At 42.2% G+C, this 16,482-nt stretch overlaps 1 protein-coding gene across 3 annotated transcripts in view; it reads right to left on the reverse strand.

The window, feature by feature from the left end:
• LOC139562588 (PDZ domain-containing protein 8-like) overlaps window positions 1-16,482 on the reverse strand; it is a 77,939-nt gene that overhangs the window by 52,165 nt on the left and 9,292 nt on the right. For all 3 annotated transcript variants that reach the window (XR_011672410.1, XM_071380387.1, XM_071380386.1), the window contains exon 2: window positions 354-482. Coding sequence is in view for 2 of the 3 variants with exons in the window: in XM_071380387.1 (XP_071236488.1) it covers window positions 354-482 (129 nt within the window). In the remaining variant the exon portion in view is untranslated. The remainder of the gene's footprint in view (window positions 1-353; window positions 483-16,482) is intronic.

A 16,482-nucleotide genomic window follows, 5' to 3' on the forward strand; every position in this document is an offset into this window, starting at 1 on the left:
CATTTGTTTTTGATGATAATTATTAGGTGGACGTTGCAAGCTACAATGGTATCTTCAACCTAGCCTAGCATCTAGCTAGCTAGCTGCAGTGCAGGCAAGCTTGACTTGCTATAAAATTAGAGAAACAAGTTGAAGAAAAAGTAACTAAACAAAACATGTTTTATTATCACTTAAAACAATATTTATCCTGTTTTGAATAAAATAAATGCTATCTTTGACAACAGAGAGGGTCTCCAACATCTTGTGTTACAAACACTACTCTTGTCCGTTATGTAATGGGGCAAGATTCCGTCAAGATGACGTAAGGCGAAATGAAATATGTCACGATGTAAACAGGGAATGAGACATCCTACCTGCTACATTCAACAAGGGTGACCCTAAGCCGTCCCTCCACCAATCCTGAGTCCTGAACGGAGAGGTCCAAGTCACAGGCGGAAGACCCGATAGGAGGTTGCACTTGGAACGGGAAAAAGGGTTTGTATCTGTAAAAAAACACATAACAGACAATGATTAAATTAGAAAATGGTTGTCCATTTGTTGTATACTGCTAGTGATTTCAGTGTGAACATAACGACAGAGGGATTCAACACTTCATTGAGCAGTGTTTGACAATCTATGCATAGGCCTATGGCTTTTCCACTGGGGGAAGAAAATAACAGAGCACTTGTGATCACTTCCCTCAAATCCCAAACACTACTGTATCAGCAATTTGATTCAGCGATTAAGCATTGCTTAAAACACTTCTTCTTAGTTCTGCTTTTCTAACCGCCATACTGCTGGAGAAGTTGAGAAGCAAAGCCCTGAGGACATCCGGTGCTAACTCGCTACTGTCTACGTTTCAGATTATGTGCTGTTAGCCCACGGCAATAGTTTAACAGACACAGAACCGGTTAGCGTCTCTGCTTTGTCATCATCCTCAGGATTGTTTCACTTGAGTGACTGAACACGGGCTCAGTGATAAGGAGATAACCAACTGACTAAAATGTATGCTAAAGCTGCTATTGACTGCTTCATCACAACACCTACACATCAGCATAGGCACAAAGTAGGCTGAGTTGAAAAAGTAAAGAGGGATGGATGATGAGGAGGAGGATGGGGATATGAGAGGAAAAGTGGGGGAGAGATGGAGAAGAGATAGTGTCTTCAGAAAGTATGCATACCCCTTGACTTATTCCACATTTGTTGTGTTACAGCCTGAATTCAAAATGGATTAAATCAATTTCTCACCCATCTACACACAATACACCATAACGACAAAGTGAAAATATGATTTAGAAATGTTGGCAAATTATTGAAAATTTAATTCAGAAATATCACTTGCATAAGTATTCACACGGCGGTGTCAATGGCTTGTAAAAGCACCTTTGGCAGCGAATACAGCTGTGAGTCTTTCTGGGTACGTCTCTAAGGGCTCGATTCAGATTAAGGGCCCAATTAAGCCATGTAAATGGGACACAATTCCCTTTTAATGCACTTTTCTCTCTATGCATATTATGACCTTGAACTTAAGCATGAGAATGGCATTCTATTGACCTGCTATTACTTTTGGGTGTGTCTACAAATTCGCTGTATTCTGACCTTGACTTAATTCCCTAATAATTCCACCACCTTACACACAAGGAAACCATGAATAAGGTCTAGTGAACCTACCGGTTCCAAGTGGTAAAAGCATGTTCTTTCTTTTTCTTTTTCGATAGAAATAACACCATTCTCCATTAACTGTTTGAATAAGGGAATTGTAAATTTAAATGACACATGCTTTAGATAAACTACATGACCAAAAGTATGTTGTTCCCCGGTACAAGTCGGAAATGTTATGGAAGTATGCACTACATGGCCAAAAGTATGTGGACACCTGCTCATTGAACATCTCATTCCAAAATATTGGACATTAATATGGAGTTGGTCCCCCCTTTGCTGCTAGAACAGCCTCCACTCTTCTGGCAAAGCTTTCCACTAGATATTGAATCATTGCTGCGGGGACTTGAGGTACAAGAGCATTAGTGAGGTTGGGCACTGACATTGGGCGTTCAAGCCTGGCTCGCAGTCAGCGTCCCAATTAATCCCAAAGGTGTTCGATGGGGTTGAGGTCAGGGCTCTGTGCAGGCCAGTCAAGTTCTTCCACACCAATGTCATCAAACCATTTCTGTATGGATCTCACTTTGTGCACGTGGCATTGTCATGCTGAAACAGGAAAGGGCCTTCCCCAAACTGTTGCCACAAAGTTGGAAGCACAGAATCGTCTAGAATGTCATTGTATGCCGTATAGTTAAGATTTCCCTTCACCGGCCTCCCGGGTGGCGCAGTGGTCTAAGGCACTGCATCGCAGTGCTAGCTGTGCCACCAGAGACTCTGGGTTCGAGCTCAGGCTCTGTCGCAGCCGGCCGCGACCGGGAGGTCCATGGGGCGACGCACAATTGGCCTAGCGTCGTCCAGGTTAGGAAGGGTTTGGCCGGTAGGGATATCCTTGTCTCATTGCGCACTAGCGACTCCTGTGGCGGGCCGGGCGCAGTGCGCGCTGACCAGGTCGCTAGGTGTATGGTGTTTCCTCCGACACATTGGTGCGGCTGGCTTCCGGGTTGGATGCGCACTGTGTTAAGAAGCACTGCGGCTTGGTTGGTTGTGTTTCGGAGGACGCATGGCTCTCGACCTTCGTCTCTCCCGAGCCCGTACGGGAGTTGTAGCGATGAGACAAGACAGTAGCGATGAGACAAGACAGTAACTACTAACAATTGGATACCACGAAATTGGGGAGAAAAAGGGGGTTAAAAAAAATTATAAAGATTTCCCTTCACCTATGGGCCTAGCCCGAACCATGAAAAACCGCCCCAGACCATTATTCCTCCTCCACCACCACAGTTGGCACTATGCATTCGGGCAGGTAGTGTTCTCCTGGCATCTGCCAAACCCAGATTCATCCGTCGGATTGCCAGATGGTGAAGCGTGATTCATCACTCCAGAGAACGAGTTTCCACTGCTCCAGAGTCCAATAGCGGCAAGCTTTACACCACTCCAGCCGACGCTTGGAATTGCGCATGGTGATCTTAGGCTTGTGTGCAGCTGCTCGACTATGGAAACCCATTTCATGAAGCTCCTGAAGAACAGTTCTTGTGCTGATGTTGCTTCCAGAGGCAGTTCGGAACTCAGTAGTGGGTGTTGCAACTGAGAACACAATTTTAATGCGCTTTAGCACTCGGCGGTCTTGTTCTGTGAGCTTGTGTGGCCTACCACTTCGCAGCTGAGACGTTGTTGCTGCTAGACATTTCCACCTCACAATAACAGCACTTACAGGTGACCGATGGCAGCTCTAGCAAGGCAGGAATTGTGACGAACTGAAAGGTGGCATCCAATGACGCTGCCACATTGAAAGTCACTGGGCTCTTCAGTAAGACCATTCTACTGCCAATGTTTGTCTATGGAGATTGCATGGCTGTGTGCTCGATTTTATACACCTGTCAGCAATGAGTGTAGCTTAAATAGCCGAATCCACTCATTTGAAGGGGTGTTCACATACTTTTGTTTAAAGTGTATATTTTAGCTTATAAATCGCTGGGGACAAATGTGAAACAGTAAGGTTTATGAAATGCTGTGCCACAATGCATCATTTAAATTGTATGGAAGTCGCTCCGGATAAGAGCGTCTGCTAAATGACTTAAATGTAATGTAAATGTATGGCCTTTTAACTTGCAGGGATGGGCATTCTCAAATCTCTTAATTATAGGCTACCCCGACTTTCTCTTTCTTATTTGAATCATGTAAAATTTGCCACTATCAGTATCGACCGTCAGTAGGCCTAATAACCACACATATTCAACTGCCAATTTACTGTTAGTTCCCTTCAGCTGGTATAGCCTACATTATCATTCCATTTAATTACATTGTTTCGTTTACCTTAATTTGCTTCCCCTGTAAACGCAATCACGGCCAGGTGGTTATTGCTAAGGATCATTAATAACAGTTGATTTTATTTTAAAAAGACGTAGGCCAATTAAATCATTATGAAGCAGAGTGCAGACCAGCCGTAACAGTTTGAACCCGCAGCATAGTGCAATACTTGGCTGTGTCATCACACAGTTCCATGGTTAGTGCAGGCAATAGACGAGGGTATAGCCTACTAGTGTACACTAGCCCCCCTGTTAGAATTCTATGTACACTAATCTTCCAACATCACCATGGGTTAAAGAACTGAATTTGGCAATTTTCAGAATTAATCAAACCACCGTTTTTTCTTTAGTGCGTAAAGGCTCTCCAAACCTGTTTATGATTCATAAATACTTTCCTAACATTTTTAAAATCTGCCAATTGGTGCTGACAGATAGCTTACTTTTATTGATCCCTAATATTCTGAAACGGTTCTGTCGATATGTTCTATTGAGTCTGTAGACAAAATTCAAGTAAAGGTACACCGTATTGATGGGTGGTCTCTGATCCACCTCTACGCAGACGACACCATTCTGTATACTTCTGGCCCTTCTTTGGACACTGTGTTAACAACCCTCCAGACGAGCTTCAATGCCATACAACTCTCCTTCCGTGGCCTCCAACTCCTCTTAAATACAAGTAAGACTAAATGCATGCTCTTCAACCGATCGCTGCCTGCACCTGCCCGCCCGTCCAGCATCACTACTCTGGACGGCTCTGACTTAGAATATGTGGACAACTACAAATACCTAGGTGTCTGGTTAGACTGTAAACTCTCCTTCCAGACTCACATCAAACATCTCCAATCCAAAATCAAATCTAGAATTGGCTTCCTATTTCGCAACAAAGCATCCTTCACTCATGCTGCCAAACATACCCTTGTAAAACTGACCATCCTACCGATCCTCGACTTCGGTGAAGTCATTTACAAAATAGCCTCCAACACCCTACTCAATAAATTGGATGCAGTCTATCACAGTGCCATCTGTTTTGTCACCAAAGCTCCATATACTACCCACCACTGCGACCTGTATGCTCTCGTTGGCTGGCCCTCGCTTCATACTCGTCGCAAAACCCACTGGCTCCAGGTCATCTACAAGACCCTGCTAGGTAAAGTCCCCCCTTATCTCAGCTCGCTGGTCACCATAGCAGCACCTACCTGTAGCACGCGTTCCAGCAGGTATATCTCACTTGTCACCCCCAAAGCCAATTCCTCCTTTGGTCGCCTCTCCTTCCAGTTCTCTGCTGCCAATGACTGGAACGAACTACAAAAATCTCTGAAACTGGAAACACTTATCTCCCTCACTAGCTTTAAGCACCAGCTGTCAGAGCAGCTCACAGATCACTGCACCTGTACATAGCCCATCTATAAAATAGCCCAAACAACTACCTCTTCCCTACTGTATTTATTTATTTTGCTCCTTTGCACCCCAGTATTTCTACTTTGCACACTCATCTGTCAAATCTACCATTCCAGTGTTTTAATTGCTATATTGTATTTACTTCGCCATCATGGCCTATTTATTGCCTTTACCTCCCTTATCTCACCTCATTTGCTCACATTGTATATAGACTTATTTTTCTACTGTATTATTGACTGTGTTTGTTTTACTCCATGTATAACTCTGTGTTGTTATAGGTGTCGAACTGCTTTGCTTTATCTTGGCCAGGTCGCAGTTGTAAATGAGAACTTGTTCTCAACTTGCCTACCTGGTTAAATAAAGGTGAAATAAATAAATAAAATGAAAGGGATGTCTTAAGATAAATGTACTGAAAACCCTATTTAATAAAAAATCCACGACAATATATATTTTTTAAAGGTACTTTTGAATACCAACTACTGAGAAGTGCATTGGAAAGGTGTAATTTACTAAACTGGAATCTGGCCTAAAGAGTTTTCCACAACTGGATTCTGCAACATTTGCCCATTATTCTTTTCAGAATTCTCCAAGCTGTCAAATTGGTCATTGATCATTGCTAGGCAACCATTTTCAGGTCTTGCCATAGATTTTCAAGTAGGTTTAAGTCAAAACACTCAGGAACCATCACCGTCTTCTTGATATGCAACTACAGTGTAAAATGTGGCCTTCTGTTTTAGGTTATTGTCCTGCTGAAAGGTGAATTCATTTCCCAGTGTCTGGTGGAAAGCAGACAACCAGGTTCTCTTCTCCGATTTTGCCTGTGTTAAGCTCCATTCCGTTTCTTTTTTATCCTGAAAAAAAATCACCAGTCCTTAACGATTAGCATACCTATAACATAAAGCCACAACTATGCTTGAAAATATGGAGTGTGGTACTCAGTAATGTTTTGTATTAGCCCCAAACATAACACTTATTCAGGACAGAAAGTGAATTACTTTGCCACACTTGTTTTGCATGTTTTGGAATATTTTTATTCTGCACAGGCTTCCTTCTTTTCACTGTGTCAGTTCGGTTAGTATTGTGGAGCAACTACAATATTGTTGATCCATCCTCAGTTCTCTTATACCAGCCATTCAACTCTGCAACTGTCTTAAAGTCGCCATTGGCCTCATGGTGAAATCCCTGAGGGGGTTTCTTTCCTCTCCAGCAACTGAGTTAGGAATGCCGCCTGTATCTTTGTAGAGACTGGGTATATTTATACACCATCCAAAGTGTAATTAATAACTTCACCATGATTTTTCCTTGGGTCACTATATCTATTTTGCCAATTTGGATTGATCCCCTCTACCACACGGAACCCCACTACACGGAACCCCACTAACCTACCGACGGAAACGCACGAGGTATCTACAAACAGACCTCCATCCTATGCTGCTACCGATAGCCATATACCCGGCCAGCTGTCTGGATCGCCACGACCCCAACCAACCTCTACTCACTGGACCCTTATTGATCACTCGATTAGCATGCCTCTCCTTAATGTAAATATGCCTTGTCCATTGCTGTTCTGGTTAGTGTTTATTGGCTTATTTCACTGTAGAGATTCTAGCCCTGCTCTCTATACCATATCCAACCTCTCAGTTCCACCACCCACATATGCGATGACATCACCTGGTTTCAATGATGTTTCTAGAGACAATATCTCTCTCATCATCACTCAATACCTAGGTTTACCTCCACTGTATTCACATCCTTCCATACCTTTGTCTGTACATTATTCCTTTAAATTATTTTATCGCCCCCAGAAACTTCCTTTTACTCTCTGCTCTAGTAGCTCTAGGCGACCAATTCTCATAGCTTTTAGCCGTACCCTTATCCTACTCCTCCTCTGTTCCTCTGGTGATGTAGAGGTGAATCCAGGCCCTGCAGTACCTGGCTCCACTCCTATTCCCCAGGCGCTCTCTTTTGATGACTTCTGTAACCGTAATAGCCTTGGCTTCATGCATGTTAACATTAGAAGCCTCCTCCCTAAGTTTGTTTTGTTCACTGCTTTAGCACACTCTGCCAACCCGGATGTTTTAGCCGTGTCTGAATCCTGGCTTAGAAAGACCACCAAAAATTCAGACATTTTCATCCCCAATTACAAGATTTTCAGACAAGATAGAACGGCCAAAGGGGGCGGTGTTGCAATCTACTGCAAAGACTGCCTGCAGAGTTCTGTTATACTATCCAGGTCTGTTCCCAAACAATTTGAACTTCTACTTTTAAAAATCCACCTCTCTAAAAACAAGTCTCTCACCGTTGCCGCCTGCTATAGACCACCCTCTGCCCCCAGCTGTGCTCTGGACACTATATGTGAACTGATTGCCCCCCATCTATCTTCAGAGCTCGTGCTGCTAGGCGACCTAAATTTGAACATGCTCAATACCCCAGCCACCCTACAATCTAAGCTTGATGCCCTCAATCTCACACAAATTATCAATGAACCTACCAGGTACCACCCCAATTCCGTAAACACGGGTACCCTCATAGATATCATCCTAACAAACTTGCCCTCCAAATACACCTCTGCTGTTTTCAACCAAGATCTCAGCGATCACTGCCTCATTGCCTGCATCCGTAATGGGTCAGCGGTCAAACGACCTCCACTCATCACTGTCAAACGCTCCCTGAAACACTTCAGCGAGCAGGCCTTTCTAATCGACCTGGCCGGGGTATCCTGGAAGGATATTGATCTCATCCCGTCAGTAGAGAATGCCTGGATATTTAAAAAAAAAATGCCTTCCTCACCATCTTGAATAAGCATGCCCCATTCAAGAAATTTAGAACCAGGAACAGATATAGCCCTTGGTTCTCTCCTGACCTGACTGCCCTTAACCAACAGAAAAACATCCTATGGCGTTCTGCATTAGCATCGAACAGCCCCCGTGATATGCAACTTTTCAGGGAAGCCAGAAACCAATATACACAGGCAGTTAGAACAGCCAAGGCTAGCTTTTTCAAGCAGAAATTTGCTTCCTGCAACACAAATTCAAAAAAGTTCTGGGACACCGTAAAGTCCATGGAGAATAAGAACACCTCCTCCCAGCTTCCAACCGCTCTGAAGATAGGAAACACTGTCACCACCGACAAATCCACTATAATTGAGAATTTCAATAAGCATTTTTCTACGGCTGGCCATGCTTTCCACCTGGCTGCCCCTACCCCGGACAACAGCACTGCCCTCCCCTCTGCTACTCGCCCAAGCCTTCCCCATTTCTCTTTCTCCCAAATACAGTCAGCTGATGTTCTAAATGAGCTGCAAAATCTGGGCCCTTACAAATCAGCCGGGCTAGATAATCTGGACCCTTTCTTTCTAAAACTATCTGCTGAAATTGTTGCCACCCCTATTACTAGCCTCTTCAACCTCTCTTTCGTGTCGTCTGAGATCCCCAAAGATTGGAAAGCAGCTGCGGTTATCCCCCTCTTCAAAGGGGGGGACACCCTTGACCCTAACTGCTACAGACCTATATCTATCCTACCCTGCCTTTCTAAGGTCTTCGAAAGCCAAGTCAACAAACAGATTACCGACCATTTCGAATCCCACCACACCTTCTCCGCTATGCAATCTGGTTTCAGAGCTGGTCATGGGTGCACCTCAGCCACGCTCAAGGTCATAAACGATATCGTAACCGCCATCGATAGGAAACAATACTGTGCAGCCGTATTCATTGACCTGGCCAAGGCTTTTGACTCTGTCAATCACCACATCCTCATCGGCAGACTCGACAGCCTTGGTTTCTCTAATGATTGCCTCGCCTGGTTCACCAACTACTTCTCTGATCGAGTTCAGTGTGTCAAATCGGAGGGTCTGTTGTCCGGGCCTCTGGCAGTCTCTATGGGGGTGCCACAGGGTTCAATTCTTGGACCGACTCTCTTCTCTGTTTACATCAATGATGTCGCTCTTGCTGCTGGTGATTCTCTGATCCACCTCTACGCAGACAACACTATTCTGTATACTTCTGGCCCTTCTTTTGACACTGTGTTAACAACCCTCCAGGCGAGCTTCAATGCCATACAACTCTCCTTCCGTGGCCTCCAACTGCTCTTAAATACAAGTAAAACCAAATGCATGCTCTTCAACCGATCGCTGCCTGCTCCTGCCCGCCTGTCCAACATCACTACTTTGGACGGCTCTGACTTAGAATATGTGGACAACTACAAATACCTAGGTTTCTGGTTAGACTGTAAACTCTCCTTCCAGACTCACATCAAACATCTCCAATCCAAAGTCAAATCTAGAATTGGCTTCCTATTCCGCAACAAAGCATCCTTTACTCATGCTGCCAAACATACCCTTGTAAAACTGACCATCCTACCAATCCTCGACTTCGGTGATGTCATTTACAAAATAGCCTCCAAAACCCTACTCAATAAATTGGATGCAGTCTATCACAGTGCCATCCGTTTTGTCACCAAAGCCCCATATACTACCCACCACTGCGACCTGTACACTCTCGTTGGCTGGCCCTCGCTTCATACTCGTCGCCAAACCCACTGGTTCCAGGTCATCTACAAGACCCTGCTAGGTAAAGTCCCCCCTTATCTCAGCTCGCTGGTCACCATAGCAGCACCTACCTGTAGCACGCGCTCCAGCAGGTATATCTCTCTAGTCACCCCCAAAACCAATTCTTCCTTTGGACGCCTCTCCTTCCAGTTCTCTGCTGCCAATGACTGGAACGAACTACAAAAATCTCTGAAACTGGAAACACCTATCTCCCTCACTAGCTTTAAGCACCGGCTGTCAGAGCAGCTCATAGATTACTGCACCTGTACATAACCCACCTACAATTTAGCCCAAACAACTACCTCTTTACCTACTGCATTTATTTATTAATTTATTTTGCTCCTTTGCACCCCATTATTTCTGTCTCTACTTTGCACTTTCTTCCACTGCAAACCAACCATTCCAGTGTTTTTTTAGTTTTTATTTTACTTGCTGTGTTGTACTCACTTCGCCTCCATGGCCTTTTATATTTTTATTTATTTATACATATATTTGTTTGCCTTCACCTCCCTTATCTCACCTCACTTGCTCACATTGTATATAGACGTATTTTTTTTTTTCACTGTATTATTGACTATATGTTTGTTTTACTCCATGTGTAACTATGTGTTGTTGTATGTGTCGAACTGCTTTGCTTTATCTTGGCCAGGTCGCAATTGTAAATGAGAACGTGTTCTCAATTTGCCTACCTGGTTAAATAAAGGTTAAATAAAATAAAAATAAATAAAATCAAATCAAAGGGATATTCAATGTGTGCTTTTTAATATACCAATAGGTGTCCTTTGCGAGGCATTGGAAAAATCTCCTTGGTCTTCATGGTTGAATCTGTTACAAATTCACTGCTCGAATGAGGTAGTAGGGCTAGGCAGTATACCGTATTTTACTATATACCGGTATTTATGCACGGACCGGTTTTTACTACCTTCTATAATGGTATTTGAATGTTTAGTTTGTTAAATGTGATACGCCGTGATGTATCAAATACTTATGTCATGCAATAAAATGCAAATGAATTACTTAAAAATCATACAATGTGATTTTCTGGATTTTTGTTTTAGATTCCGTCTCTCACAGTTGAAGTGTACCTATGATAGAAATTACAGACCTCTCCATGCTTTGTAGTAGGAAAACCTGCAAAATCGGCAGTGTATTAAATACTTGTTTTCCCCACTGTATATATATATATAATATTTGGCCATATCACCCAGCCCTATGAGGTAGTCATTAAAAAAATCATGCTAAACACCATTATTGCACACAGAGTGAGTGCATGCAACTTGTGTGACTTGTTGAGCAAATGTTTATTAGGCTTGCCATAACAAAGGGGTTGAATTCTTAGTGACTCAAGACATTTCAGCCTAACATTTGTAAAAATTGCGGGGTATTGTGAGTAGGCCAGTGACAACAAATCTATATTTAATGCATTTTAAATTCAGGCTGTAATGTAGAAAATGTCAAGGGGTGTGAATACTTTGATGGCACTGTGGATGCGAAATGGAGGAGATGCTACAGGAGCATCTACTGGAGGCCCGCGGTTCCATTGGGCATGTGGGCAGATTGATAATCTGATCCCAGCAGGGCAGGGATTTCCTAACAGATCCTGGGTGTTTCCTGCTCTCGCTCCACAGCAGGAGGACTGACCTCAACCAGTGTGGGGTGACACACACAGCTTGGCTCTCCATCTCTCTGTCTCACCCTAGTTCACACACTGACCCACTCATACAACATGATGTCCTCCAAAACATTTGGTCCCAGCACTGTGACTTCCTCTATTGGGTGTGGTCATTGGCTAAAAGCAAAATTAAGGCCAATGATTAAACAGTAATGAAAATCCTCATTGTAATTATGAACATCATGTTGTTTTGGACTACACGCCTGCCTCTACTATTTTTGGCCCCTCGTGCCATGTCTAGCCTGAAGCCTCTGGCATTCTATACCAGAGGATTTTGTGTAACTGTTCATTAATAAAATGCTAGATATGAGACAGATAGCCTAACCATAGAAATAAAATATATATTAATATATATAAATTCTAGTTATGAGCCTAATCTACATCCAAAGATTATATTTGTTTTCAAGATGAAGTGTTTTATATGGATGCCTCTACAATAGCTACCACTTTGATTCTTTTTTTCCTAGCGTTTTTCAAATCCAGCATCTTGAATTCCTATTTATTCTCTATGTTGACATACATAGCAGCTTCTCTGTCATGCTTCAACAGGTTGTCCAGAGAGGTCAAACAACAAGATGGAAGAGAATGGTACCACTACCACATTCAGCTTGCAGCATCCCAGCCCTGGCTGTACCCTCCATGTTCTTTGGGTACTGAACAAAAGCAGAACCATTGTTCAGGGCTCAGTTCCTTTAGGCTCCTTTGTGGTTGTCAGCACACTGTCTCCAATACATTTCCACAGGGAGAAAATAGAAATCCAGAAGAGGAGGAAAAGAATGTGACAGGGGAGACATTCTGAAGGACTTCGCTGGCTAACTCCAGGGCACCCTGTTTTTTAAACCGGCAACATTCATCTCCTGCTAAACTCCAAGATGAACAATGTCTTAAGCATGTGAGAATGGCTAAACAAGACTTCATTAGTCCTTAAATATGATTGAGTAGCAGGCTATGATCTACAAAAGGTAGACTAACTCCCTAAAGGGACAGTATACTTTAAAATCAAAGCCCGTCAGATGTTTGGTGATTGGCTAATTATACTGTACGTTGTACAACCAAATGTTCACATCAGCAGTTGACACTGTAGTGCGCCTCCGTGGTCATGAATGAACCCAGTTCCAAAACCACTTATCGCACATAGGCCACACAGGTCTACATTCTTAAATCACAGTTAACATTCCCTCGATTGCACAGACAGTGCAGGTCAGAGTGGAAGAGGCAGCTCAGTAACATTAGATGGGCAATGATTAGGAGAACATACCAGATTATTAGGCATGAGGGCTTGACAGCACCATTCCACGACAAAGTCATCTTAATTGGAAAAGTTTGCATTTTGTCTCGGTGCAAGTACAAGCGGGCAGACGTGGCCTATCACGTTCCACAGACACCATTAGCCTCATCAAAAAGCCTCTATTAAAAATGCATAGGGCACATCCCTATCCCTTTGGCCTACCTGCATCTTGCATTTAGTTTCTTTACAATTATCCATTAGATTAGGCCGTCACAAATACCGTACCCTGTCACAAAAGCTAACACCACCTAATTGCTGAAAAGAAAACATGCATATTACAATGTAAACCAAACATGATTGTTGCTATAGGCCTAGTCTCTTATTAAAATATTATCAATAATTGTTTCTTGTATCGAGGGATCTAAAGATTGCCTTGTTTCTAGTGGTTGGGCTTTAGAGCCTTTAATAATTAAGTAGGACGAAAGCAAGTCTCAACCACAACAACCATGGGGGTTACAGTAGAAGTGAATATCTCGTTCTGAGATGGACACAATACAGTCCTTGAATAAGTTTGGCCAAATATTCCTTGTATTCTGTGCTTGGCGTCTCCCATAGACCCGGTCCGTTATGGCAGCTCAGTAGTGCTGAGCGATTAGTATTTTTAAAGTCAGTTGAGATTCCTTTAGATTATTAAAAAATAAAATCACACTTTTTGATTCAATCATTTTTTGTTAACACTAAAAGCACTAGGCATTATTTGGGTTGACCACTAACACAGAAAAAAACGATTAATAAAAGTCCCATGATGGTAGTGACTTCCCATTACTGCTTATCACTTATTAACCATCATTTATTCACATGACTTGAATAAAATATTTCAGTTGTGTATACTTTATTACATTTGTTTAATTTGATGACTATCATTCTGTCCCAAGTCATCTCATCTCTATAGAGCTGCTGCATATGCTGTCGGACAAAGCCACTATTTTGTAGTTCTTCAAAGTAAATTAAGCATACATTCTGCGGTCTCTTCTGTAGCAAGCATAAAAACAAACAGACCTGACAAGTAGGTGCGCAATGGATTATGGTCATTGTAGTTAATTATCACGTTTTCCACTCTACACTATATAGAACTTTGGCCTGTTGGAAACTACAACTCCATACTCGCACAGTTCAGGCTGAATCTGATTCATCTCATGAGAAACTGTGCAACGTGCGCATTGAGCTCACATAAAAATTTAAAATAAATGGAATTCAAATAATTTACCCATTTAAAAAAACGAAAAATAACCAACATTTTTGCTAATTGCTCAGCTAATGAGAAGTCAAAAGCTTTCTGAACAATGTTCCGGCCAGACATTCCTTTCAGTAAGGAAACTTGATTCTTTAAATCAGAAAGCTCTTAAAAGATTAGCCAAGGCGTAGATTTGTTTTCTATGAAAACGATTTGTGCACACACAAGGACAAGAGGAATGTACTGGTAGGCTCCTATATTGGTAAGGAACAACTGGATGCAATAGTATTGGTATCTTATTCATTCAAGTGCTAACAAGCTAACATACAGTAACTCTCAAAAGATGAATATTTGTACAAACCAATAAACATGTCAAAATGAAAATGGAAAGGGCAGTCTAAATAAATGCTGTTTGCAGTAATAAAACAGTAACAAATAGCTCTCTGTTGGGCTCAAAGCATTTAAAAGGCCACATGAGAATATGGCCTCTTCCTGCTATGAAACCACAGATTAACTGTCTGATTTAGATACCACAAATCCTGATGTCAAACCAGGCCGGGCTTTGGTAAACCATCCCCAAAACCTGTTCGAGACAACCCAGGTGTTCCGTGTCAGCAGATTTAATTTGCGATTATGTACCAACTGCCTGGGTTGCCTACGAAAGATCTGCAAACTCAAAAGCTTAAATCGTCCTGATGTATCGGTGAGCATTAAAGTCTATTTTGGGGGGCCTGGCACAAAACGTAGCCAGGCCAAAGTTCCAGGCAATAATCCTAAAATGACCATGAGGGATGAACGTGAGAGGGCATGATACGCAGAGTTTATATGCAGTAAAACGCAGAACTCTGATGGAATAGCCAAACACATTGTGATTCTCCTAAATAATGTATGTAAACTATATTACACAGCAAAGCAGACAAAAAAATCCCTACTCTACTTAAGCTGCATTTTCTGTAAAGGTATCAAGTCTCAATATGAGAAGAAGCATGTCTGGAAAATGGGGTAACCTCAATTATTTATGTTATAAAAATGGACACCAACTGTTCAACACCCCAATGCCCTAACAAAATCAGGGAGCACGTGTGTGCAATCATAAGCTTGTAGCATGTGTTTAAAAGAGTGTAGAATAGCATTTGCTGCAACTTAACTAGAAATTGAACTGAATAATTACATGCATGCTTCTTAAGTTATTACTGTACTCTCAGACAAAAATGTACTTTTTCCTGCTGTATCTCCTTCCCTCAGCTACGAGTAAATTCTAGTATCCCCATTGCTTATGCTCAGTGCCCAAGCAACAGTAAGATCATAAGATGTTACATTACAGACAGAAATCTTGAGAACCTTGGAGTTGAAACGGGTTGTGCAGATCCATATTTAATAGACAGTGTGTTATCATGTCACTTTAGAAAGTAAAGCATTTGGCCAGGCCCCCCCAAAAAACAACAAAGAAGCTTTGCTCCAAATTTCAAGCAAAGAAGTTATTCTCTATCAGGATGTCATGAACATGTACTGCAGTGGACTTTGTGTATAACTACAGGGCTCCTTTTCAACACATTAGCAATCAAAGCTTTCAAAAGTATTATTGATTAGAACCCTGACCATCAGTCATTAACACACACTAATGCAAGAGCATGCAATATGTCGTTCTATTGAAAGAGGTTGGACATACTGTAAGGGGAGATTTAAGAGATGGACTTTGCCCTCCCACACCATGGACCTCACGAAACGATATCACGATACTTAGGTGCCGATACTACAGTATATGTATTGCGATTCTCAAAATATTGTGATTTGATAGTGTGATTTTATTTCAATGTTCCAAACATATTGCTCACCATATGTCTGCTGCAGAGAGACAAGAGAGCCATGAGAAAATTATTTTTGATCCGTCAAGGAAATATAAGTGCTGAAAAAGAAAAATGGTCTCCCTATTTAAAAAGATGTAGAACAAGCTATGAAGGGAAAATACTGGGGTTTTAGCACAGGTACAGCCAACTAGCACAAAAATAATATTGTGATATTGTCAAAATGACACATCGTCCAAAATTATATCCCGATATGCAACTGTATGAAGTGCATTATTGCACCAAAATGGAGGCTTTCTGGCTAGAGGCTGTAGTATTACTTCCAGCTTCATTGTCTTATTAACCTATTTTCTCCTTCTCTGGGATCCAACAGAACAGCTAAACAACAATGACAGCTCAATCAATGAAGGGTATGAAGCAGGGTTGTCACGATAGCAGTATCGCGATACTACGATACCTGATGTTCCATGGCAAAAATGAAAATACAAAGCAGACTTAAAACTCTTTGGTCCTTTAAAAAACCTACAGTATGTAAAACAGTTATATAGCTTGGAATAGAAAAGTGATTCTGGGTGACAACATAAGGCTGCTTGTTTCCAACATTAGGACTGTTTTCCTCAGGAAATGTAATCCTCTTCATGTTTTGTTTCCTTGCTGCGCGCCGCACAAGCAACCTCCGCACGCTACCGCTGCGTGCAAACGCCGCAGCTCATGA

The sequence above is a fragment of the Salvelinus alpinus genome, chromosome 32, assembly GCF_045679555.1.
Source record: "Salvelinus alpinus chromosome 32, SLU_Salpinus.1, whole genome shotgun sequence".
NCBI lineage: Eukaryota > Metazoa > Chordata > Actinopteri > Salmoniformes > Salmonidae > Salvelinus > Salvelinus alpinus.